At 36.8% G+C, this 24,250-nt stretch overlaps 1 protein-coding gene and 1 pseudogene across 3 annotated transcripts in view; both read right to left on the reverse strand.

The window, feature by feature from the left end:
* Positions 1-24,250, reverse strand: part of ACSS3 (acyl-CoA synthetase short chain family member 3) — a 142,083-nt gene that overhangs the window by 20,429 nt on the left and 97,404 nt on the right. For all 3 annotated transcript variants that reach the window (XM_060112955.1, XM_060112954.1, XM_060112956.1), the window contains exons 9-11: positions 23,400-23,503; positions 8,221-8,316; positions 5,425-5,488 (exon numbers count right to left, since the gene is read on the reverse strand). In XM_060112955.1, the coding sequence (XP_059968938.1) occupies positions 5,425-5,488; positions 8,221-8,316; positions 23,400-23,503 (264 nt within the window). The remainder of the gene's footprint in view (positions 1-5,424; positions 5,489-8,220; positions 8,317-23,399; positions 23,504-24,250) is intronic.
* LOC132499620 (U6 spliceosomal RNA) lies at positions 10,846-10,944 on the reverse strand (annotated as a pseudogene).

Here is a 24,250-nt window from a genome sequence, read left to right on the forward strand (position 1 = left end):
AAAAATTCATTGGACTGGCAGAGGAAAGAAATTTTCTGAAAATACTAAGAAATATGTCGGGAAATGCCTATCCTCATCCTTCAAATACAAGATCAAATGTTACTACCCTGTGACACCTTTCCTAACTCTTCCGAAACAGAGTGAAAAGGTGAGTTTTGTTACAAACTATCCAATTGTGAATGAGGAGTTCCTCTTAGAGGAAACCCTTTCCAAGGAGAACATTCTTAAGCGGTAAGAGAAATAACTAAGGCAGCAGTAGTGTGTGTGTGTGTGTGTGTGTGTGTGTGTGTGTGTGTGTGTGTGTGTGTGTGTGTGTGTGTGTGTGTGTGTGTGTGTGTGTGTGTGTGTGTGTGTGTGTGTGTGTGTGTGTGTGTGTGTGTAGGGGGAGGTATCATAGAGAAATCCTTAAATAGCTGATGAAGGAAGAGAATGTCCATCACTGTGGAAAGTAAACATCCCTGACCAATCTGAAATAGATGAAACTCCTAGATGCCTCCAATCCCAGATAAAGGACGGTCTGTACTCACTGCTGCATCAGGAATCCCCATTTGCAACACAAATACTGTAAATTGAAGACAAAACTCCTGTTCCCTAGAGAATTCTGGAGTTAGATCCCAACTTTGCTCTCCCAGTATTTCCCACAAGGTCTTTAGGCTTTACTTGTGATTTTCCTATGAAGCTACTTTTCATCTCCCCAGAAGAGACTGATTAGGCCATAATTTCTTTCTCTCTGGGCAGACAAACAACTGGGTTAGAAATGTGAGTTCTAGCTGTGTAACTGCCGATGATGTTCAGATTTCCATGTCGAAAATGAGATAATATCTGTCCCACAGCCTACCGCACAGTGTTGTTGTAAGACTAATAAAAGATCATACTAAAATCTGCAGAGGAGATTTAGAAAGGAATGGGATTACAATTACACGACATCCTTGGTTTATTCAAAGGATACACTGGTGAAGGAAAGCCGTACTGATCCTCTCCCAAACAGCAGCACAGTAAGTGACCAAATCACTCCTGCAAAACTATAAGGATGTGAACAAACATCATTAAGGACCAAGTGTTCAATATCTGGAGGCTGAGAAATCGGCAGGCACCAGAGTAAAAGCCACTTAGACAAAGCCATCCAGCTCCCTGGCATCCTATCACTGCCTGCAGGGCACAGGCCAGTGGGACACAGCGGGAGGCAGACAAGCTGCACTTGCAATAGCAACAACCGTGTCTGGTCAGAGAAAAATGTGTGCCCACGAATCACGAAGAGTCAGAGACCTATGGCTTTAATAACAGTGAGCACTGTTGTACTGAGGAAGGCACGGCAGTTAACCTTTTCTCTCATGCCCTGCACGGTGTTGCCTGGAAATTACTGACTCATATTTCTGCACTTTGAAGCTCTGGTTGCAATTACAGAAGCACCTTCTAAAATTCATGAACATTTGGTATTCCTAGCAATTCAGGTATCATAACTTTCCCACAAAATTAAGTGCCTGGAGTAAGTTTCAAAATCAGAAGAATTTTCTACTATGCAGGCATGCATTTTGCTCTTCTACTAGAAAGATAAATCCTTTGAAAGCAAGTAATCTATAAGAACTGCAAGATTCATGTTTATTACATCCTAGGGTCTACAATAGTTTAGGAATCACTTAAGTGTCTACCTTCTAGTTTAGGGATCCCCAGAGGAGCAAAACAGAGATTTCTAGAAAGCCTTAACAAAGGAGTTAAAAGAGCTGAAGTGGATCAAGAGGTTTTTCCAAAATTACCACATATCATTGTTTCTGGTTTGGGGATGAGTCATCTTAATATGATAAAACGAATCATTATGCTTAGTACCTTGCAAAACTTAGAAATATGATTATAGCTTCAGATTTTAAAGAAACTGCCAGAGAAAGATAATTTCAAATGCTACTTACACTATTTATAACAGATTTTACAGTGAAGCAAGAAGCTATAACTGTATTTATAAAAAACAAACAAATTTGGGATTAAAACAGTGAGATGTAATTTTTTTACTGACTTACTTTAATGTAGTTTGAACCCCATACATTTCAAATATTCTATGCAGCTTTTCCCCTCTATTCTTTCTACTCACTACAGGTACAGTTAGTGAACATAAGTAGCATTAGGGAATATTTTTCTTTCAAAGAATATTCCACTTAATTATTATACAAGTAATAAGGAAAAGCATGGGCATGAATATGGAGAAGAATGGACGTCTATCTCTGGCTGGCGGTCTCTCCCCATGGTAGCTTTTTATGCCAGCTCCGTTTTAAGCCTCTTAGGGACAGAGTCATTCTTTTTTTTTTTTTTTTTGCGGTACGCGGGCCTCTCACCATTGTGGCCTCTCCTGTTGCGGAGCACAGGCTCCGGACGCGCAGGCTCAGCGGCCATGGTTCACGGGCCCAGCCGCTCCGTGGCATGTTGGATCTTCCCAGGCCGGGGCACGAACCCATGTCCCCTGCATCGGCAGGCAGACTCTCAACCACTGCGCCACCGGGGAAGCCCCAGAGTCATTCTTATTATTGATGGCCTCACCTCATATCCATGCAAAGATAGTATAATATAGCAATACACCATATAAACTAGAACTTTTTCTGAAAAAGAAAAGGTTATATTTTTGCTTTTGAAATCATACGGCAAGAAGCCACACCTATAGTTTACCATTGGTTGCTATTTCTTAGCAATCACTGTACATACTCAGGAATCATGGGAAGTACGAAAATACAATCTAAAAATTATTTGCAAATAAAATGAAAAATTTATGAAGACTAAATTGACAATGAAGTTGTTATGATGTTAAAGTTTACAGATTTTCAATTAAATATATATTCATTTTGATTATAAATTTTTCAAGTTTCTTAAATATTAGAATTTCAGATATTTTGTGAACCCTGGAAACCATATATAATCTCTCATCGAACACCTTTAAAAGTCCACCAAGTGGTTCTGGGGACTCAGGTAGCTGGTCCCTGGAAAGGACCCTGCTTTTCAGATAACAGACCTTTAGAATATGGTCTACATGGAAAAAATTATTTTCTTCTCAAATTACACACTGCTTTTTTAAACCATGGTAATTTTTATTAAGGCAAGAAGGTGTGCTTTTCCCCTTCCCTTAATTCAATTAAACATGTATCTATTATGTGCTCTTAAAAAGCATTCATCAGCCATTTTCCATTCTGGGTGAACGATGTGTGTCCCTTCAAAGCAAACAGAATAGCTATAGATGGATACAAGCAAGTCTTCTTAATTAAATACAAAAACATCCTATGCATACTGCAAGCAGCTATTGGGACGCATGAAAAATTTTCAGGTCAATGAGTTAGACTGGAATGGCTACTGGAGATGAGGGTTTCAAAAGGAAATCCTTGCTCTCACAGATAAAAATGAGCTCCTGAAATAAGGTTTCAAGACTGTTCTATTACAAAAAGAGAGATCTTGGTGGTAACATTTTTTCCTCATTATTTCTACCTTACTTTTTGAATATAATTATATATATATATAATATTTTCAAATACCTAGTTTCACTGTTAACTTAAGGGATGAAAAAAAGTCCACTGCATGTCATAATATATTGTATCATCAAATAATTTATAATGAAATCTCAGAATCCAAGATCTGTACAATAACATTCCCTATTTAGGAATAGAGAGGGAAGAAAATCTTTCTGAATTGGCGACAACCTAAAGCACAGAATGTTTTAAGGCAATAAATAGTTCTGTTATTTTCAAGTACTTGAAGTAACACTAATGGCTATGAGAAAAAAATTATAGTTTATGTGCTTTATTATTTCTGAATGGATGTGGGGTGAGGCCACTGATAATTAGAGTGACAGGATGCATGATGGGTTTAAAACTCTACTGGCATCAAATGCCACCTTTGGGATCTTGCAAACATTGCTTTATGAAATAGATGACTCACTTAGAGTTAGGGGTTATGTAAAAGTGTAAGCTGCTAGAGTGCTTTCAAAAGCTCTCACAAACCATGTGCTTCCCTAAGCTAGTTAAGCATCCATCCACAATCTTGTTCAGATTAATCATTTATCAAGCCTTCCTCTTGTCCCCAACAATTTTCCCCCTCACAGGTAAGATTTCAATCAGCTCTATGTTAATATGGATTCTGATTCAGAAAAATATGAGTAGAAATTGTATATTCAGTATTAATTTTTCCATTTGCCAGCAATCTCTTAAAATGTAAATTAAAAAGAGTAATAAAGTGTTCACATGTTTACTGATAACAATAAAAAATCTGAGAAGAAATATCCATAAAGTGCATCTCCTCTATTAGCCTTTTACAAGGTTAAAGTATCCCTACTTGAAAAAATACATTCTTTTTAAAATAACTATTTTTCATTTAATTTTCAAAGAACTTAAAATGTTTTATTAACCTGAGAAAAATCTTATACCAATCTGAGAATGCCAATTAATAAGAATTCTTTTAAATAAATTGGAAAATAAAACTTTTTTAAAACCACATGCAACACTCTTTATTCATAACAGCTCATTCTGGCAAATTCTACTACTTAAGGCATATCAGTAGAGATGCCAATATCATGCTAATCAGAAGCAATAAAGCTACCTGTATCAATTATTAAAATGTCACATACTGTGTGTCTCCAGCTTAATCAACTTCCAATTCAGCTTCTGCTAGCTTAACAATTTTAAAGTACTGATTTAATGAAAGTACGTTTGAATATTTTTACTACAAATTTTAGCACTTTGTCTATCAAATGAACAATGATAAAAACTTCTAGCAAGAAATTGTGGTACTTGATGAGTCAGGGATTATATATTGTACTATTATCTAACCCAGTAATTACACTTTTAGAAATTTATTCATACTATTGTCATTATCAGAAAAGAAGAAAAGACAACACAAAAGGGATGTTCGATACTGCATTATTTATAATCATAAATATTGAAAAAAGACTAAGAGGCCTAGAAAGGGAATAAACATTTTTAAAAGGCAGAGTAAAATTTAAAATGCTTGTGAGACAGGGGGTTAAGGAAAAACAGGAATACATGAGAATAAACCAAGTTGTTCCAACAACCTAAAACGTGTTTCAAAAAGTGGAAAGTCATATATATTACAAAATTAACACTGTATTACTGAAGGGTCAAAGTACAGAAACTTTATATACTTCTTTATATTTTTGGTACTTAAGTTACTTTTATCATCTATGCATTACTCGTATAATCAGAAATATTTTTTAAAAGATGCAAGATTTATCTTTTTACAAGTCCTATCTAAATTGGTTCCACTTTATGGGGCTTCCATGTTAAAATTACAACAGCTGGCACTGAGTATTCTCAAACAATTTACAAGCTTTTTCTGGAACCTCTTCACTAGTAATATCATTGCAACCACTCTATTTTTTCTTAATTTTACATACCAATTCTTGCTCTTTTAAATAGTAGCACTGCAAATTTTGCTTACTTTACCACAATGTTTCCTAAACACCGAGCCTTCAGTTTTTGCATGTTGTCATCCAAAATCATAACTGGAAAGTAAAATATTAAAAATAAATAAATAAATAATTGAATAAAAACACATAAACTTTAGGCTTAAATGTTTCTGAATTTTCTATATATTCAGTTTCCCAAAACTCTAGCTTTAAAAAGGCATCCTTTAATTCCCGTGAGACCACAAACATACATAAATAAGCTAAAATGAAAATTTAAAGTGTACATGTTTTTAATTTTTAATTAGATAATGAATTTTTGCTCAGAATCACCCTTAAATAAAGACATAGTATTTCAAATACACTGGTAATTTTAAAATCTACGTTTATATCCATTCAAAACTACCCCTCCATTCTGTCAAAAATATTAAAAACATGTTCAGCTTTTCAAAAATTAAAGGATACAAAGTGTTAACACACAGACAAAACATATTTCAAACAATAAAAATAAAGAATTTAAAAGCCTGGCAAACTCCTTTTTCTGATTTAAGGCTTAATATCCACTTATGAGCTTTAAGGTCAATTTAACCTTCCCAAATATTATCCCAATGTGTTTTATGCTACACTGTTAAAATCCTGAAGGATTTCAAGAGACCAAAGCTTGTATCCACATGCAGTAATCTTTAGAGTAAGGATATATCATCATGTTTTAAGCTTTAATAGATCCTTTATGTGGCTTCATCCATCCAGGTTACTCTATTGAAAAATGATATAAGAAAAGAAGAACATTATCCCCAGAAAAAGTTAATTGCTCCTGTGTGTTCCCAGAGCACTTTGTTTCAAAATTCTATTCTGACAATTATTAGCGGTGTAGGTATCTGTCCCTCACTAGATGTGAGCTCATTAAGGGTGAAGCCATGATAATTCATCTTTGTCTCCCCAAATCCCAGTACAGTGGCCAATTTACTACGTGCCCTGGAACACATTCTTGCTCTATTACCCCTCCCATTTCCCTATCTAAAAAGTGGAAAAAATTCCCTTCTCATAGTGTTGTACAATAATTACTTGAAAAAATATATAGTGATAACCTTGCATAAGATACTCAATGAATGTGAAATTAAGTATTACATTACATTGAATGTTTTTCACACAAAAATGATTTTCTTTCCTTTCCCAAAAGGATATGGCTTTTTAACATTATAATATTAAATGTTACATTATACTTCTGAATCTCTGAATAACCATAAAAATCATGCGTCATAAAGTCATTATTTTTCCTTGGTTATAAATACTTTAGTTCTAGCGTTTAAGATGTGCTGTCTGTAAGTCAATGGCTTTCAGACAATGAGAAACATCTGTACTGAAATTCCATGAGGCATCAAAGCTTTAACTCTTTCTTACAGCTGGATATGAAAATGGTACTGAAACACTGAAAGGGAACGTAGCTAATATCTCCCACAGTCATCAGCCCCTAAAAATGGTTCAACACAAAAGCAATTTTCCTAATAAAAGGAGTAGCGATGACAAAACTGTTCAAAGGGAAGATTTCATAAAGCTGCGTTCACCCTTCCATGCCTGGAGAAGTCACTGACTTCACAGAGTATCTATTTTGGCCCTTAAAAAAAAATCTTACATGCCTTTTTATAAATATATCTGCTAGGTTAAACCAAATGATCCTTAACCAGTCATTGTCCTAGAAGGAAAACGTAATATTTTTACATTAGAGAAGCAAAAACACATCTCTAAATTTTGTAATTTACATGCAAATACAAACTGTATGCAGGAATTATATTCTGTTCCTAGATGCTGGGTTTAAGCTAAATTGTGCGACTTTATGCAAATAACGTAACTTCTGTACCTCATTTTCCTTGTCTGTAAAATGAATGTGTAAGACTAAATCAAGTCAGCCCTCTGGCTTCTCTGAAATATTAATGACACTACTAGCTAAGACTTAGTTCAGTCTTTCTACCAGCAGGTGCTATGTTAGTGCTTCATTGTGTTCCATCAGCAACTCTATGAAGCATATAGCACTATTATTCCCATTTAGAAATAAGGAAGTTGAATGTTTGACTTGTGTAACAATGTATAACTTAAACAAGTCACCTTGTATAAGACATACAACTAGGAGATGAAATCCAGGGGATTATTGAACTATTATAATCACTACCAATAATTTAAAAACAAATATGGAAAAGATAGTGTTTCTCATGGTCACATACTGCCAGCAAGGATGAAATTATTTTTCTTTTTAGAATCCTTACTCTTTATATTCATTTTTTTTTAGCCAACAAGGTTCAAAAGCTTTATCATCACTTCTAAATTAAAAGATAGCATATATAATGGGAAAAACTGCAGCTTTTATAACAGAAACAAACAAAATAAAACATAATGGTTTGCATTGTCTTCAGGACCTAATGAGCTGTGTTACCTTAGGAAAGTTATTTAGTCTCTCTGGGCACCAGCTAACTCATCTCTAAAATGGGAATAATATCGGTAAATTAAATATACCTCAGCATTAGTTGAAAAGATGTATGCAGAGTACCTAGCATGTATTCCGTAAGTGTTAATCTTGCATACATATGCTTAACTTGCCTTATATTATGACAATCATTTAGAATATGTCCTTAGAAGTCTACAATCTTCCTTTTGATCAAATTGGCTAATAACAAAATTTATCACAAAAAGTTAGACATTTTTAATACAAGGCATTCACTCAATCAAATACTTATTAAGCACCTAGTAGGTTTCAAGCAATACGATTCACACTAAATACAGAAAAATACCAAATTTATTAACATTACATATTTCTAGTTACCAGGGTAATTTCTCACCATTGTATCCTGGAACACTTTTTCCTGCTTGCCCCGGAGGAGGTGTTTTAGAATTACCTAATCCAATGCATGATGCTGTAATTGGGGAACCGGTCTCTGGAGAAATAAATATTATTTATAATTTAATATTTCAACTTGAGATCATGATGTTTCTTCAGTGTCTGCACTGCCCCCTCCCTCCACAGAATTTCACTGGATGAGGAATAGATAAATGGTGCAAATGAACTGTTTAAAAATGAAACAAATCCAGTAATTGATACGATACTGACATTTTTAAAATTTAAGGACACAAATTTAGAATAATATGTATAGTAGTGCTTCTTTTAAAGAAAACAAAGGCCTCTCTAGTGTTTTCAGTTGTAGATCAGCAGGCATGAAGAATAGAGAATTACATGACTGTGATAGTTTTACAAAACATGTTAAACACTGAAAAATCTCTAGAAAAGATGCTTTCTTTTAACTCACCTAAAGCTATTTTATCAGGGTAAATAACAGCAATGGGCAAAATATTTCTGTTATTTACAGTTTAGTCTCTGGAACAGGTAACATGAAGATTTTTTAAAATATATGAACAGTATCATATTTTAATTTTTTAAGAACTACATTTGCCTAGAGACCTTGCATCTAAAACTGAATTTACCAATGCTCTATCAAATTTCTCTTAAATCTGTTGCTCCTGGACTTGTGAAGGCCCAAAACCTAGGAAGGAAGCTATTTATCTTATGTTGATTATTTCCTCAAGACCAGAGACTTATTCACAATTAGCCTTCATTGATAAACAAAAATGTTAAATTTGTCTTCTCTGTCTCGTTGTAACAGTCAGAATAACAGCAGCTATTACATAATAATCATAAGTTCTAAAACTGATAAATTTTTATAAAAGAATGCATTCGTTATTATTGGCAAATACAAGTTTGGAGTTACCAGAATATTTTGAATATGAGATTTGTCTCTATGGAGGGTAAGATAAGAGGGTATTGATTGTAAAAAGTTTCAGAACTACTGGCTTAATATTATACACATAAATGTACACCTACATACACTCAAGGGATTAACTGCCAAACCATTCAGATCCAAAGTAATCCAAAATATTAAAAACATCTATCTTCCTAAGGACTCAGAATGTATTTCTTCCACTCTGGTCTCCACCATGATTTATCATATATTTGTATCACTTTAGAATGATGGGAAGAATTTATTACTGTTCTTTACCTTCCAGAGTAGTTCAGTTTATTATTCACGTTTGGATGGCGGCTCAGCTGGTATCAATAACAGAAGATGAACTCTCGATCTTTAAAACCCAGTTCCTGAGTGACAGTCCAGTGCTTAAGGTGCTAAGCCAGATGGTCACCGCTGAGGAGAAGCAGCGAGTAACCGGAGAAGACATTGCTGATGTTTGACAAAGAATTCTCAAATATTTTCATATCATGACAAAAAATCGGGAGGTATTTTATGACATGGCATTCTATCAGCTATGAGCATTCTCCCTACAGCACAATCAAAGCATGGGAGGAAATCCACAGGTTTGGAAATTTAGCAGCATTTTTCCCTTTGCCTTTTGGAAAATGTCTGAGTACTTATCTCAGCTACCCTGCAAGAGCAGTGAGATAAGAGCAGTGGTGATGACAGGAAGCAACCCTGAAGGGTGAGGTGCTTAAAGGAAGGTACTCAGACATAACAAGGTGACAAGAAGAACAGAACCTACTAAGACACATTAGGAAAGGAGATGTTCCCTTCAAGATGCTGCCGCTCCGCCTCCCACCCTGGTGAGAAGCAGCTTCTGAAGTCAATCTTCTGTTTTTAAAGCATATCTTGTTAAGTTTAGGTGCTCAGTAGGGGCACTCTGATCAGCTGAAGTTCAAACTCTTGACACTTCTCAACACCATAAGGCCTCTCAGCCACTTGTCACCACATAGCTCTAGAACGTACAAATGTACCTTCCAGTGGCTCTAATACCTACCAATGGTTCTAGTATCTGCTGCTTAAAAGAAAAACAAAAATCCTGCAACAACGAAACTGTAACCGTACCCTGCTTCATCTCATCTCAGTGTGGATTCTTATAAAAGATATGGGCACTCTGTTCTTCTGAAAACTGGGAGGAAGGGAGTGTGGGAAAAGGAAGGGAGAATAAAACCTACTCTTAAATAAAGACACAAGAAGCTGAAGCGCTGTCAATATCTACTGCCTAAGTTGACATTATACCTCTTTTTTTTTTTTTTTTTTTTTTTGAAGTACGCAGGCCTCTCACTGTTGTGACCTCTCCCGTTGCGGAGCCCAGAATCCGGATGCGCAGGCTCAGCGGCCATGGCTCACAGGCCCAGCCGCTCCGCGGCATGTGGGATCTTCCCGGACCGGGGCACGAACCCATGTCCCCTGCATCGGCAGGCGGACTCTCAACCACTGAGCCACCAGGGAAGCCCCTTCCTGAGATTCTTACGCATCTTTTCATAGTGATTACATACTCATAATCTTTAACCTTCAGCTGTTTTGTTGTAGTTTATGATTGTAAAGCAACTATGAAAAGCATATTTTTCTATATGATTATTCTGACTGAATTTTAAGGGCAATGAAAAGTATTATCCATTCAGTTACCTCAAGAAGATAATATAAGCTTATACTTTGAACATTAATATTTTGAGCATCTTCTTGTCTTTATTTTGCGCAGGGGTCATGCTCATCTCTACATCGTTCCAATTTTAGTATATGTGCTGCCAAAGTGAGCGCTTATTGACTTTATTTTGATATTCATTTAGAGCATTAAAAATGAATTGTTGGTAGTGACATGCAAAGGATACAGTCAGACAAAATGACAGTTCCTAGGAATCTAAGTATAATAAGCAGCCACAGTTAGGACAAAAGTGGGTTGAGAAAGACCATCATGGTTGTTACAGAGACTTTGGTTTTCTCTCTTTATACCCGTGAACATCCCAAGACCCAAGAACTGATCAACCTGCACCGCAGGCACACAGATGCATGCTCACACATTCATGCACACAGACTGTATAACCACCCTGGCTTCCCAGCAGGTCCACGTGCAGAACAGGCTTCCAGTTAGGGAAAGCCCCAGGCATGCTGCAGTCCTTAATCAAGCTCCAAAGGATTCCCAAAGCCCCATTTCAAAGACGTTCTAAAAACATCTGCTTCACACTGCCCAGGCTATAATTAACTGGCTAGCAGTTATCTAAGCAGACAGGAAATCCAGATGTCACATTTTGACTGGGAAAGAGCTACATTGAACAAACCAGAACATTCTCTTTGAAGAAAAGAATTGGACACTTCATTTGGAGAGATCTTTCCAAAGAGGTCCAACCTTAGAAAGACAACGCTCAGCAATTCACCAGCATAATTTCCTTAGATAAGAGACAACCAGGAAGAAGATGGCAGGAAATTGAAGGCTGTGAAGAATAAGTTACCTTGGTATGTTTTATATTCACACTGCATTAGAAGCTAATACAGACACTTCACTATTATTTTTGTGTTTTTACTGCCACACTCCACCTTATTGCATTAGTGAGCTGTTACCCAAATGAATTTTCCTTAAAAATTCTAAAGGAAGAAAAGGAGAACTAAAAAACATAATTTTTTCAAACATGAATTATGCCATGTACCATGTGCTAAGTGCTTTTTCTTTATATTATTGCATTTAATCCAACTATAAGCTGATAGGGAGAAAAGGAAACATTATTTTAACAGGTGAGAAGTACTAAGGCCTAACATAGAAAATTTAAACCATTTGTCCTGGTTCGCATAGTTCTTTCAGAGCAGGAGAAGAATGGCATAGATAAGTGTGCCACTCATGAGGTTCCCATGTAGAATACAGAGGAGAGAAGAAAATAGAGCTCACCCAGGCTGCATCCCAGCAGAGGAAGAAAAACCTTTGGGACACGGAGTGAGTCCAGTCTCTCATACTTGCAAATGGAAGTAATGGTGGTACGTACCACTTATTAGCAAACATTTATTGAGCAGCTATTATGTGCTAGGTGCTGTCATTAGAACTGAGGATAGAGCAATAAACAAAAGTGACCAAAATCCCTGCCTTCGTGGAGCTCACATTAATTGGGGAAACAAACAATAATAACATTCAAAAGTCTAACATACAGCATGTCAAAGAGTGATAACCACTAAGAACATAAAGAAAGCACAGATAGGATATGAGAATAGGATATGAGAAGTGATGGGAAGGGATTGCAATTTTAAACTGGGTAGCCCGAAAAAAAACTCCCTGAAAAGTGACCTTTGAGTAAAGACTTGAAAGAAGTGAGGACGTGTGCCTTATACATATCTAGGGACAAAGAATCCAGGAGAAAGGAACCGCAAGTGCAAAGGTACCGAGGTAGGTTTATTCCTAGAGTATTTGAGGAACAGTGACGCAGCCACTGTGACTGAAGCAGAACAAATGAGGAAAGTATTAACAGGAAATAAAGTCAGAGAGGTAGTGAGGAGACAGCTCACGTAAAACTACTTCAGAGTCCTCTTAAAACCTTCAGCTTTTAGTCTGAGTGATGTTGCGAGCTAGTGTGGACCTTTAAACAAAGAAGTTAATGAATCGCAACAATGCAAATAGAATCTACTTAAATAGTTGAGCATCATGTAGGTTTTATGATCAGGTTTATTTAATTGGGGGTTTTCAGAGCGATGTGGGAGAAAATGATGGACAGATGGGAGCTGTTTTAGGATGGCTGGTTAACGACAGAGATTCCTGTGGCTTTCTGAACAGCAAGAATCAATTCACTAGATTGACAGAAAGACTAGAGCTCAGTTAGGTGGTAGATGGGAGACAGATTGCCCGCACAAGCCAAAGACAGTAACTTTTGTTATATAAGTGTTAGAGTTTCTACAAATCAATACAGCATTTCTGAAAGGCAAGTTGGCAATTCTTATAAAAAGCCTTAAAAATGGCAATTTTTCTAAAAAACTCTTAAAGGTTGAGCATAGCCTCTAACTCAGTTGTTCCACTTTAAGGGATATACACAAGGAAATATTTGTAAGAGCTCACAAATATTAAGCATCAAGGATGTTTACCACAGTATTGTTTATACTAGAGTTTAAAAGATTGTCCAAAAAATAGGAATTATTCCATTAATTATTCCATATTAAGGAGTAATGCAAAACCAAACACTAGGAAAATGTCTAGTGATAGGAAATAATTCTCACAAAATATTGTTTAGATAAATGTTGTAAAACAAAATGCACAATGTAATTTAATTTTTTAATAAATAATATACACTGGGCAAAAATATACATCTTGGCAAGATACACATTAAAATATTAACAGAATTTCTTAACACCATTTCTGAATGGTGAGCAAAGGAGAAATTACATTGAAGAGTCCAAAGGCTACACCACAACCTTGAAATCTCTCCACAGTCGTGGATTAAAGGTGGGTGCAATTTGTTTAATACTTCTTCTACTGTCTTGTGATGGCTTTGAGTAACAGAAAAGAAGGAAAGTGATGCTTTGTCAGTTTATAGGCACAGGCCTTAAGAAATTTAGAACACTGTCTCAGGAACCCGTGAGGTGCCATGTAAGGTGGTCCACTACTCTGAGTCCGCCAAGCTAAAAATGCCACTTGCAGGCGTTCTGGACAACAGTCCTAGCTGAGTCCAGCCTTCCAGCAGTCCCAGGCATGAGAGTGAAGCCACTTTGGAGCCTCCAGACCAGCTCATTCACCGCACAATTCTCTCTGTGTTGTCTCAATCACCAGTACTTGGAGCACAAAATCCCTAGCTGATCTCTACTCATATCTTTGACCCATAAAATCATGAGATATGGTGATTATTTTTAGCCACTAGGTTTTAGGGTAAATATTTTTTACAGCAGCAATAGATTCTTGGAACAGTTGACAGTAAGAATATTACAAAATCTTTCAAAAAAGAATTGTGCATGTAATTATATGAAAACACTCTCTAGCCTGCAGTTGAAATCAGGTTCTTGTGTGCTTTGAGAATCATTTGTATCAGCAGGACCAAAGTCTAATCCCTGACATTTTGTGCTCAGGAAATGTTTTCTGCCTAGTAAATACATACTTACATAATTTTAGGCTCTGACTCCCATTATTAAGATCAGTGTTCTTAAAAAATAAGTAGCAAATCACACAATGCAATCCCAAAATGAACAAGAGAGCAAGAGAAATAGAGGACTCAGGAAAGAGAAAAAAACTGTATGTTACTGTTGCAATTCTGTTACAATCTTTTTCTTATTCCAAGAATGATATTCAAAGGTCAGTCCTTCAACAAATATTTATGGAACATATCCAACCTACTTAATACATTTCGTTTGGGGAGAAGAGAGTGTTAAAGATGGAAAGACAGCCTAACAGAAATAGAAGTTATGTGCAAAGCTGAGACATTAGACCACCAAGGACTGACTTCAAGTTATTTACCAGAGCAAAGCTTGCAGGGCTGGGGGGGGGGGGTTGGGGGTGGGCGAGGGGTGAAAGAAGAGAAATAATAAGGAACAAAATGAGAGGGGGGAGCAAAGGCAGATCGCGAAGTGTTAAGAAATTTGGATATTATTCCGGGAACACTGGGGGACTCAGGGAGTTGTAGCAGAGGAGATTTGTTCAGATTTGCACTTTAGAAAAAACTCTTCGGGCTTCCCTGGTGGCGCAGTGGTTGGGGGTCTGCCTGCCGATGCAGGGGACGCGTGCTCGTGCCCTGGTCCGGGGGGATCCCACGTGCCGCGGAGTGGCTGGGCCCGTGAGCCATGGCTGCTGAGCCTGCGCGTCCGGAGCCTGTGCTCCGCAACGGGAGAGGCCACGACAGTGAGACGCCCACGTACCGCAAAGAAAAAAAAAAAAGAAAAAGAAAAGAAAAAGCTCTTCACTTGCAAACTGGAGCACTAAACTGAGAATCCCAACCCAGAGCAAGAAATCAGTTAGATGTTGGTGGTCTGATGCAGGTGAGTGGCAGTGGAAAATGAGACCAAGTTGGAGTTACACTCAGAATCAAAAGGCCTTGCTGATGGTTTGGATATAGGGACAGGGCAAGAGGGAGAAATCCAGGACAACCCCCAGGGTTTTGGCTTATAGATGAAAGACAACACAGAAAGAAGAGTAGATGTGAGTGAGGGCTGAGAGGAGGAACATTATAGCAGGTTCAGCTCTATAAATAAGTGCTCCTGCTGCATCTGGAAACCTGCCATTGTGCTCCCACTGCAGTTCTAGAAACACTACATTTAAGCAATATGGATTTTAAAAGTTGGTGGCCCATGCAGAGAGCTGAAGTCCTGGAAATGAATCAATTCAGTGGCACAGGGCCCTTGAGTCATATTAATCACAGCATCATGATGGGCACAGAAGCAATTTGTAAAGAAACCATTCTCTACACCTCTAAATCTATACTGTAAGCTATAAATAACCTGCATGGTGGTAGCAAAAAGAAAGTAGAAACAGTGAGATGTACACCAGTGAAAGAAAATCAATTCAATCTTTTGTGTTCACGAGATGGTACATTTTAAAAGACTTGATTCAACGCAGCCTACCTTTTGGTACTGGAAGCAAACCATTCATTCAAGCTGGGAGACACTGGTCTTAGCCTACTCTCTCACCAGCACACTGCCTCTAACCTTAGAGAAACTCATAAATAACCTGTAGTTGAATTAGATTAAAAATGCTGTATTAATGCAGGCATCAGATAAAACATAAGAAGAAAGGGCTCTGATCAACACAGAACAGTGAGAGTTCTGGTTCTAGTCTTAACTAGCTAGTTGACACTGGGAAATTAAATTCTCTATGATTAATATTTTCATTTATAAATTGAGCTCTTATGTTCTAAGTTTTCTTGAGTCTGGACTATCTACCGACCAGGATGCTAAAAATGGCCTTTATATTCATGAAAGATTATTCACAGAAAGGAAAGGAAAGGAAAGGAAAGATGTTTATTGAATGTTACGATAGGCCAGGAACTTGCTGCATTGTTCATACACATTTCACTTCACTTCAAGCTTTCTACAAGCCTGTGAGCAAACACACGTGCACTAGATGAGAGACTTGCCAGCGGCTACAGAGTAAGTGGCTAAACCAGGATTTAAACAGTCTTATTGGGATTCAGTATCCCTTTTTACTACCCACATTGCTTTTCCAAGGAGAACAGTCGCCTGTTATTTTCTAATTAGAACGGACAGCAAAAGAGGAATTGGGAACTACTACTTAATGGGGCCAAAGGGCCCACAGTGCAGAGAATTACACGCAACAAGGGAAAATCAAATTTCCAGACAATAAGGTTTGTTAAGGGAGGGTTTAGGAACTCTTTTTCTTGTAAAGATCTACAAAAACGTGACGTATGTTCACCTTTCTAGAGTGTATTAAATGAGATTCTTGCCAAGGGTAGGACAATTAAAATAAATGATATTTCAAAGACCAAACCAATTTCATATTATTAATCAATTTTTTTTTTTTTTTTTTTTTGCGGTACACGGGCCTCTCGCTGTTGTGGCCTCTCCCGTCACGGAGCACAGGCTCCGGACGCGCAGGCCCAGCGGCCATGGCTCACAGGCCCAGCCGCTCCGTGGCATGTGGGATCCTCCCGGACCGGGGCACGAACCTGTGTCCCCTGCATTGGCGGGCGGACTCTCAACCACTGTGCCACCAGGGAAACCCCTATTAATCAATTTCTTAGTGTTTAGTCTCTTGTCAAAAATTATCACTAATATAATAATGGGCATAAATAGGGATTCTAAAAAGCAATTATACATATCTGAACTACTTCATGTATAGTAATCATATCTGAAAAAAACACCAACTTAGTGTTCTTCCCACATTATAATGCTGTAAAGATGAAAATGTCTGATTCAATGGCTGCTATTTGACTTGGGATATTCATTTTCAGATGGATTAATAATTTGTAAACAGTTATTCATTTCAAAAACAGAAAGCCTCGGGCCTCCCTGGTGGCGCAAGTGGTTAAGAGTCCGCCTGCCGATGCAGGGGATACGGGTTCGTGCCCCGGTCTGGGAGGATCCCATATGCCGCGGAGTGGCTGGGCCCGTGAGCCATGGCCGCTGGGCCTGCGCGTCCGGAGCCTGTGCTCCGCAACGGGAGAGGCCACAGCAGTGAGAGGCCCGCATACCGCAAAAAGAAGAAAAAAAAAAAAAAAAAAAAAAAAAAAAAAAAAAAAAAACAGAAAGCCTAATCAAGCCTAACATTTGACAAAAGATTATTGCTTCCACAAACCAAATTCACACAGCTTACCTCTAAGCTCCTGCTTCTCAAATTGTCAGTAACAATTACCTACTTTTAAACTAACGAAGACTTGCTCTAAATGAGAAAAAAAAATGCTGTTGCCAGGCAACAAAGATGACATCAAGACATTTCTCCTCTCTCACCAGATGAATACTTTCACAGTCTTACTAGCTGAACACTGCTGACATGACACTGTGTCTATAGGACTGCTTTTCCCAATCACAACTTCTCATGCCAACTATCTACAATTTATTTCCCATGAACGAAAAAAAAGAGGTGAATTTATTCTTGACCATTCTGTTGGGAAAAACAAAATTCATCAGACAATAGTAATTCATTCATATTACTAAAGACTCTTTACATTCTGCTATTTGAAAGCATCATAGGGTATATTCTGGACAAGCCAGTTCATGGGGCAATGGCACTGCCTTTCCAGTCTAACCCTGAGTTCCACAGTGTGTATTTCAAAGTCTACTTCAATCTACCGTCTTTGAAAATGCAGGCCTATACTTTAACCAAACCCTACCATCACAGCCCAAATTTGATGGGCTCAGAAACTATTAAGTAAAACCCAGAAAGCAGGGAATGACAGTTGAAAAGTAAAACCTAGGAAGGCAGCATTTGGTTGTATATAGAAATATTTTACTTCAAGATCTGCAACCAAAGGAATGTATGCTAGTGGCTATTGGCACCCAAACCACAGAGAACAGATTTTTGAATAATTAAAGACAGAGTCATCAAGATAAAGTCACCAAGAAGATACTTTCCTCGCTGTATTGTCAGCCATACAGAGCTTTTTATCCCTTAGCCCTAGGAAGCCATTTTGCAGTAAAACCTACAGGATTTTGCATGGGGCACAAGCTAGGTATGTTTAAGATGGAAGAAAGTCACACACTAGCACATGGGTGTAACAAGGTTTAAATAAAGGCAGAAATAACAAGAGTCATGAAACTCCCAATGTGGAATTCCAGGGATAAAGAGAATACCCTTCACAGACTAGACTCAGAACTACACACTGACAGACTGAAATTCCTCTTCAGTAAGTATATCAGTTCAGATGCCTGAAAGTGCAAAGTGTGAAAATGCAAGGGTAACCAAGGAGGAGGACAGTCCAGAAAAAAAATGTGGCTTAAACTATGACACTCTACCTATCAAGTCTTAAATCACCTTTAGTCTCCCCAGGAGGAATGAGACAGTCCTATATTTGAGCCTGTATCATTTCTCATAGAGATATCTGGTTAGGATAACTGTTATTAAACTATAATGAATTATTCCAATTTGTGGTTTTGATTCTTGTAAAGAAAAGATACTGCTGCCTTTAAAAAATCCTGGGCTAATGGGTCTTCTCCAGATACACCTAAGGATAAGGACTGAATTTGGTCAGCTTAACCAATTTTTGTGGGTTAGAACTCTTGTCCCAGTTGTCTATCCTCAGGAAGTATATCCTACCAAACAGTGCAAAAATAAGGATTATCAGGTCAAGTAGCCTTGACACATTTTAATAATATGGTATTAGGATGTGTGTGCCTTTAGGATCAATGATTTTGATTTAAGGACCAGCGTGACTGAAGTTTGCTGGAGCCTGTGGGTCCATTTTAGTAAAATCCAGAATTGTCAGATTCTTCCTCAAAGGAGGAGCATTTAGGCTATATATAGAACATAGTTACTTCAGAACTAGCAACTGCAACTAAAACTGCAGCAGTTCAATCAAACAGGGAGAGAAATGCTGCGATTACTTCAAGATATAAGAACTCAGCAAAGATGGCTCAAGGCAGATAAAGTAAGATCAATGGCCACCAATGTCTCAATCCATTAGGAGATTACCATTTTCTCATTGAAGTCCCTCCTAGGGGTTTTAAAAATTCTACGAAGAATTCTACTCCTCCATTAAAGTGATGGAAACAAAACAAACAACAAAATCACCCAGTGCTACTCAAGTTGGTGGTCATTACCTCATTTCAATTACTTCATCACTATGGGGTGGGCAGGGCATCACTTAAAACACTTTAACATAAGGTTTGTTTCTTCTGATGGAAACCACACAGATTTGTTTTGCTAGCAGGTGGAAAGAATCATTGATTCTTTTGATCTAAACCCTTCACCAAGTTGTCCCTTATAAAAGCTACTGTGGAACTTGAGTATTCTAACTTTGCAGTGGTTATCTTTATTTAAGTGATGGATAGCAAGTAAAAGAATAAAGTGTTTCTACATAAAATTAAATAACATTACAAAGTGGGATACCAAACTTTTTTGTTGCAGTCATTTCTAAACTAGTGCCATGTCTTATAGTAAACAGGAAGGAAAGAGAGAAAGAAGGAAGGAAAAAGAAAGGGAAGAGAAGGGAAGGCCGGAAGGCAGGAAGGAAAGAAGGAAGGGAAAAAGGAAGGAGGAAACTTCAAAAAGGGATAAGGTCGACTATGTTTTGGGTTTTAGTACTTAGTTGTTTAATTTTTTTCTTTTTTTTTTGTACTAGGTGATTCACTCAAAAGGAAAACAGTTCCTTCATAGGCATCTTAAATAAGAAAAAAAATTCTTGCAAAGGACACAATGCACTGCACTGACAGTTCTTTCTTTGTGCTGTTTGATTTCTGGAAAAGCTCATCTTAGTACTAAAAATGATCTAAAACAGTACAGTGTTGTATCTGGTGATTCTACAACTGAGGATAATGAAGTTCTGGCTGTTTATTTCTTTGTACACAAATGATCATATCTTAAGGGAACAATGATCAATTCTCTTAATTTCCCCTTTTCAAATTATGATTGTAGCACCTCTATTTCTTAACCCCTATTTAAAAAAATGAAAAATTCAGTCAATAATCCAGATGCTTCCAATCGTCTTATGGATAAATTACTATGAAGATAAAGCATCTGAGTAAATGCCAGTTTGTCTATTACCCAGAATTATGAATCAAATATATACAACTCTCCTATATAAACTTAACAAGACCAATTTCCTTCATGAGAGCATTAAATGTTTACATTATTAAAATCCAAAACAAGGGGTTAATGCTTCAGTGGTGTTGAACAGAGACAATTCTTTATTAAAATGCCCCTACAAGGAGTTGATCTGTTCTTGGATTTTCCACAGATTAGTTCTCAATTTAGAATCTTAGGTATTATTTAAATCAGACATCAAAGAGTGTTGATATTAACAGATCAAAAGAGGATGTTAGTCACTAGAAATCTGTTGTTGCTAATACAAATTTCACTTGGGTAACAAAAACAACATTGTAATATAAATGGCTTGACTGCAGAGTGCCTTCTTATAGCCCAAGTCACAGGAACTAATCAATTTTCACTCATACATTTTAGTTACTTAACATACCTCTTACTAATTCCAAATTACACATCACAGTGTCTTAACAACTCATTTGTACACATATATTAATGTAATCAGAGAGCAAATTCATAAATTATGCATTGTATGGAAGGCTCATAAAAGTGTGCGATTGTATAAAATAATATCAATCTCTAAGTCAATAACAAGTAACAGCAACCTTGTAGAAGACTTGAAATTTTAAATAAAGAAAAATATTCTTTTGGGCAAAGCTTCATCTTCCTTCAAATGTTATCAGGTTTTTGCTGATCTACCTCTTAGGGAAGTGCATGACCATCTATTTGATATGTAAAATATTAGGAAATTCATAAACGTGCTAGAAATATCAAAACTTTCTTTCTTTTTTCTAAGAGTTAATAATAACCCATAAAGTGCTTGCCTTTCCCCCATTAATCTGATATCACCTTAAGAAAGGTGAACAGTTGCAAATATTAAACTTCAGTATCACTTTGCAATTATTTACCACAACATACAACTTTGAAAATACGGAACTGATTTCTTCTATGCAAATGAATAAAGATTCTAACTAAATTTTCTGTTAGTAGCAGACACCTGCACCACGTAGGATAAATTTCTTTTATAAAGGACAAAACCACTAACCTAGCTAGCTACCTACCTACCTACCTACATACCTATCCCTATGTATGTATCTGTGTACTTCAGTTGGACACAATATCAAATGCTGTAAAATTAAATGTGGGGGGTGGAAAGAATCCATCATTATTAGTAGAAATCCACTCTGTTTTCCACAGTAATGAGCAGCCATTCAAAGCACACTGACATAATGTGTCTACTAATTCCTTCTGAACAATATGTCAAAGAAAAATTGCAAACTCATGTGGAACTCAGTACCCACCAGAGACCTCTTATGCTTGTTTCTCAGGATTCAGTGAGTTTTTTTGTAAGGCTGGATGCACTAACTACATACATCTGCACAGGCTATTATGTGCAACGATATCAATAAACAAAAGTAAAGGAATCAAAATTTTATTTATTAATGTGTCGGTTGCCTTCAACAAGCTTTAGCATAGTCACCTTTAAGGGAGCCAGGGGTGGGGAACAGAACTCTTCTGCAAGCATTTGTGTAAGGTCACTGTGTATTGGAAACAAGTTGTATGTTGACCAGGAAAAGAAAACCACCTTGGAAAACCATCTTAAAGGTGATAAAATATTTTCCTCTTTATGCCCAGAAAAATAACTGTTAGAACTTTCTGGATGAATAGGGGATTCATCAAGTCTATAAACACTCTTCCTTGCAGAGGCAATAATTCTTCACTTGTTTTTTATGTATTTTACACATAGCACTGCTCTTTCTCCAAATTGAATCTTACCTTTTTTTATTTCCCAAATAGTTACAAATCTGAATTTAGATAAGAAATTTCTCCCTTAGCAAATCAAATTACAGAGAATAGAAAGTTTCTTTCTGATTTGCATGTTATTTAAAGAACATGTATTCTGCTCTGATCATTCATTTTATACTTCATATTATAATGGATATAGAAAACACATTTTCCAAAAGAGCAATATCCAAGGAAATATAAAAGTATAATTTATCAGAATCAAAGAATTCTAAAATATTAAACACTGAACTTCAGTGTTAGTCTCTCACTTGATCTTCTAGATCTTAAAATCAGACCTAATTTTTGCTAGAATTTTAAAAATCAGACCTAATTTTTGCTAGAAATTTTATTAATTTTTTAATCCAAATTTGATGCCCTGCCCAAAATGCTCAGAAGACGGAAATTCTGAAAATACTAATATACAATTGTTGATCTAATTAGTTGAACTAAGTAAGACTGAACTGAAATATACACATAGGAAGGCTATAAAGGCTCTGATAACTCATAGCTACTTTCAGTGGGCCAAATGGAAAAGCCAACAAAATCACTACATTCGGTGACAAGCAAAACAGATTCCAGGTAAACTACTTACTTTCACATATGTACACAATCATTCTTCAAAAGAAGCAGCAGAAAGTCTTATTTTATCTGTACCAACGTTTTATTCTATCCACTTAATATGATAAGCTGTTTCCCAAGGATCAATTAGTGGGAGGAAAATAGAGAATAAATAAGTAAATAAATAAATTACATATATAATGATAAGCATTTTGGTGAAAAATACATTTGTCTGTTGAGTGCTAGGCAGAAGAGATTTGATTTTATTGATCATAAGAAAAGAGCCAGAGAACCACAGGAAATCCTATAAAAGAAACAGTGCTTTAAAAAAGTACTCCTGCAGCAGTGTGCAGGGTTATAGGAAAGCAGGGAGCATAGAGATGAGTGATGAGGATAATTTAAATCAGGGTAGATGACAGTGCGGCTGCTGCAGCTCAGAGGCAATGGGAGTACTGAAGATGGGATGAATCCAAAGGGAAATCTGAGATTTAGTGACTCACTGGATGTATGAAGCAAAGAGGATGAGAAGCAAAAGTGGTCTTCAGGGCTTTATACCCAGGGACCAAGAGAATGGTAGCATCAATGTCATTTAAGAAGACTTTTTAACAAAAAGATAATCAAAGAATCGCTTATTTCTATCGAAACCAGAACCACCTGATTTCTGAGTTTGTGCCTGATGGTCATAATTCAGAATTTCCTCCTATCCTTGCAGTGCCTCCGAGCATGTCTGCAATATTTATGTATGTGTTTGGAAAATGCTCACCAGTTTGCCACCAATGGTCTAGGACAGGTACTCTGAAGACCTTTTTGGACCATTCCAGGGTCTCCACGTCACATCGTTCTCCAGCCACAAATAATGTTTTGAACCTGAATATTAGAGAGAGAGTGAATTCAAATTATTCCTTGAAAATAAACTGAAATAATTTCATCTACCTTCTTTTAAACATTGTAGAATCTAATCACATTAACTCTGTCAGAGGAAAACACTGTAGAAAGGTTGTAGAATTGTTAGAGGCATTATTTGTTTGGACGTGGTATAACTAAATGCATAGCACAGCACTGGAGAGAGATGCTTCAAAAGTAGAATTCACAGCTACAGCTTCTCACTTCTGAGAAGAGCAACTGAGTTGATCTTTGTAATATATCTGTCATATTCACCTAATAATCAAAAATGAAAAACCTTTTTCCTCCTTGATATTATCTCTGCTAATTTTAGCTCCAAATTTGATTGCTGTATTCTACTTAAGTCTATACACAAAAATACACTCTGGAGTATCAGCTAAGGCAACGAATATGCTCATAAATATGATGCACTTGCTCCTTCTCATGAGTTATTTTGGTAAAGATTATTATGATTTCCACACATATTTCCCCTATTCCAAGGACATATTTAGGAAAGATAAGTGATTTAAAAAGAAATGCCATTGTGGCCTTCCAGGTTAAAAAGCCTCCTATCAAAAGGAACATATGATTACTAAGAGATGAAGAATCCTTTGCAGGGATCATCATGCCACAGTGCAGAAAGGATGAAACAGGAAAAATAGAATTGAGCTGACACTATTTGTGGTTCATTGAGAGAATGACTGTTTTTTTCTTCTATTCTCAATGCCCCCA

Source organism: Mesoplodon densirostris, chromosome 11 (genome assembly GCF_025265405.1).
Source record: "Mesoplodon densirostris isolate mMesDen1 chromosome 11, mMesDen1 primary haplotype, whole genome shotgun sequence".
In the NCBI taxonomy this organism is placed as follows: Eukaryota; Metazoa; Chordata; class Mammalia; order Artiodactyla; family Ziphiidae; genus Mesoplodon; species Mesoplodon densirostris.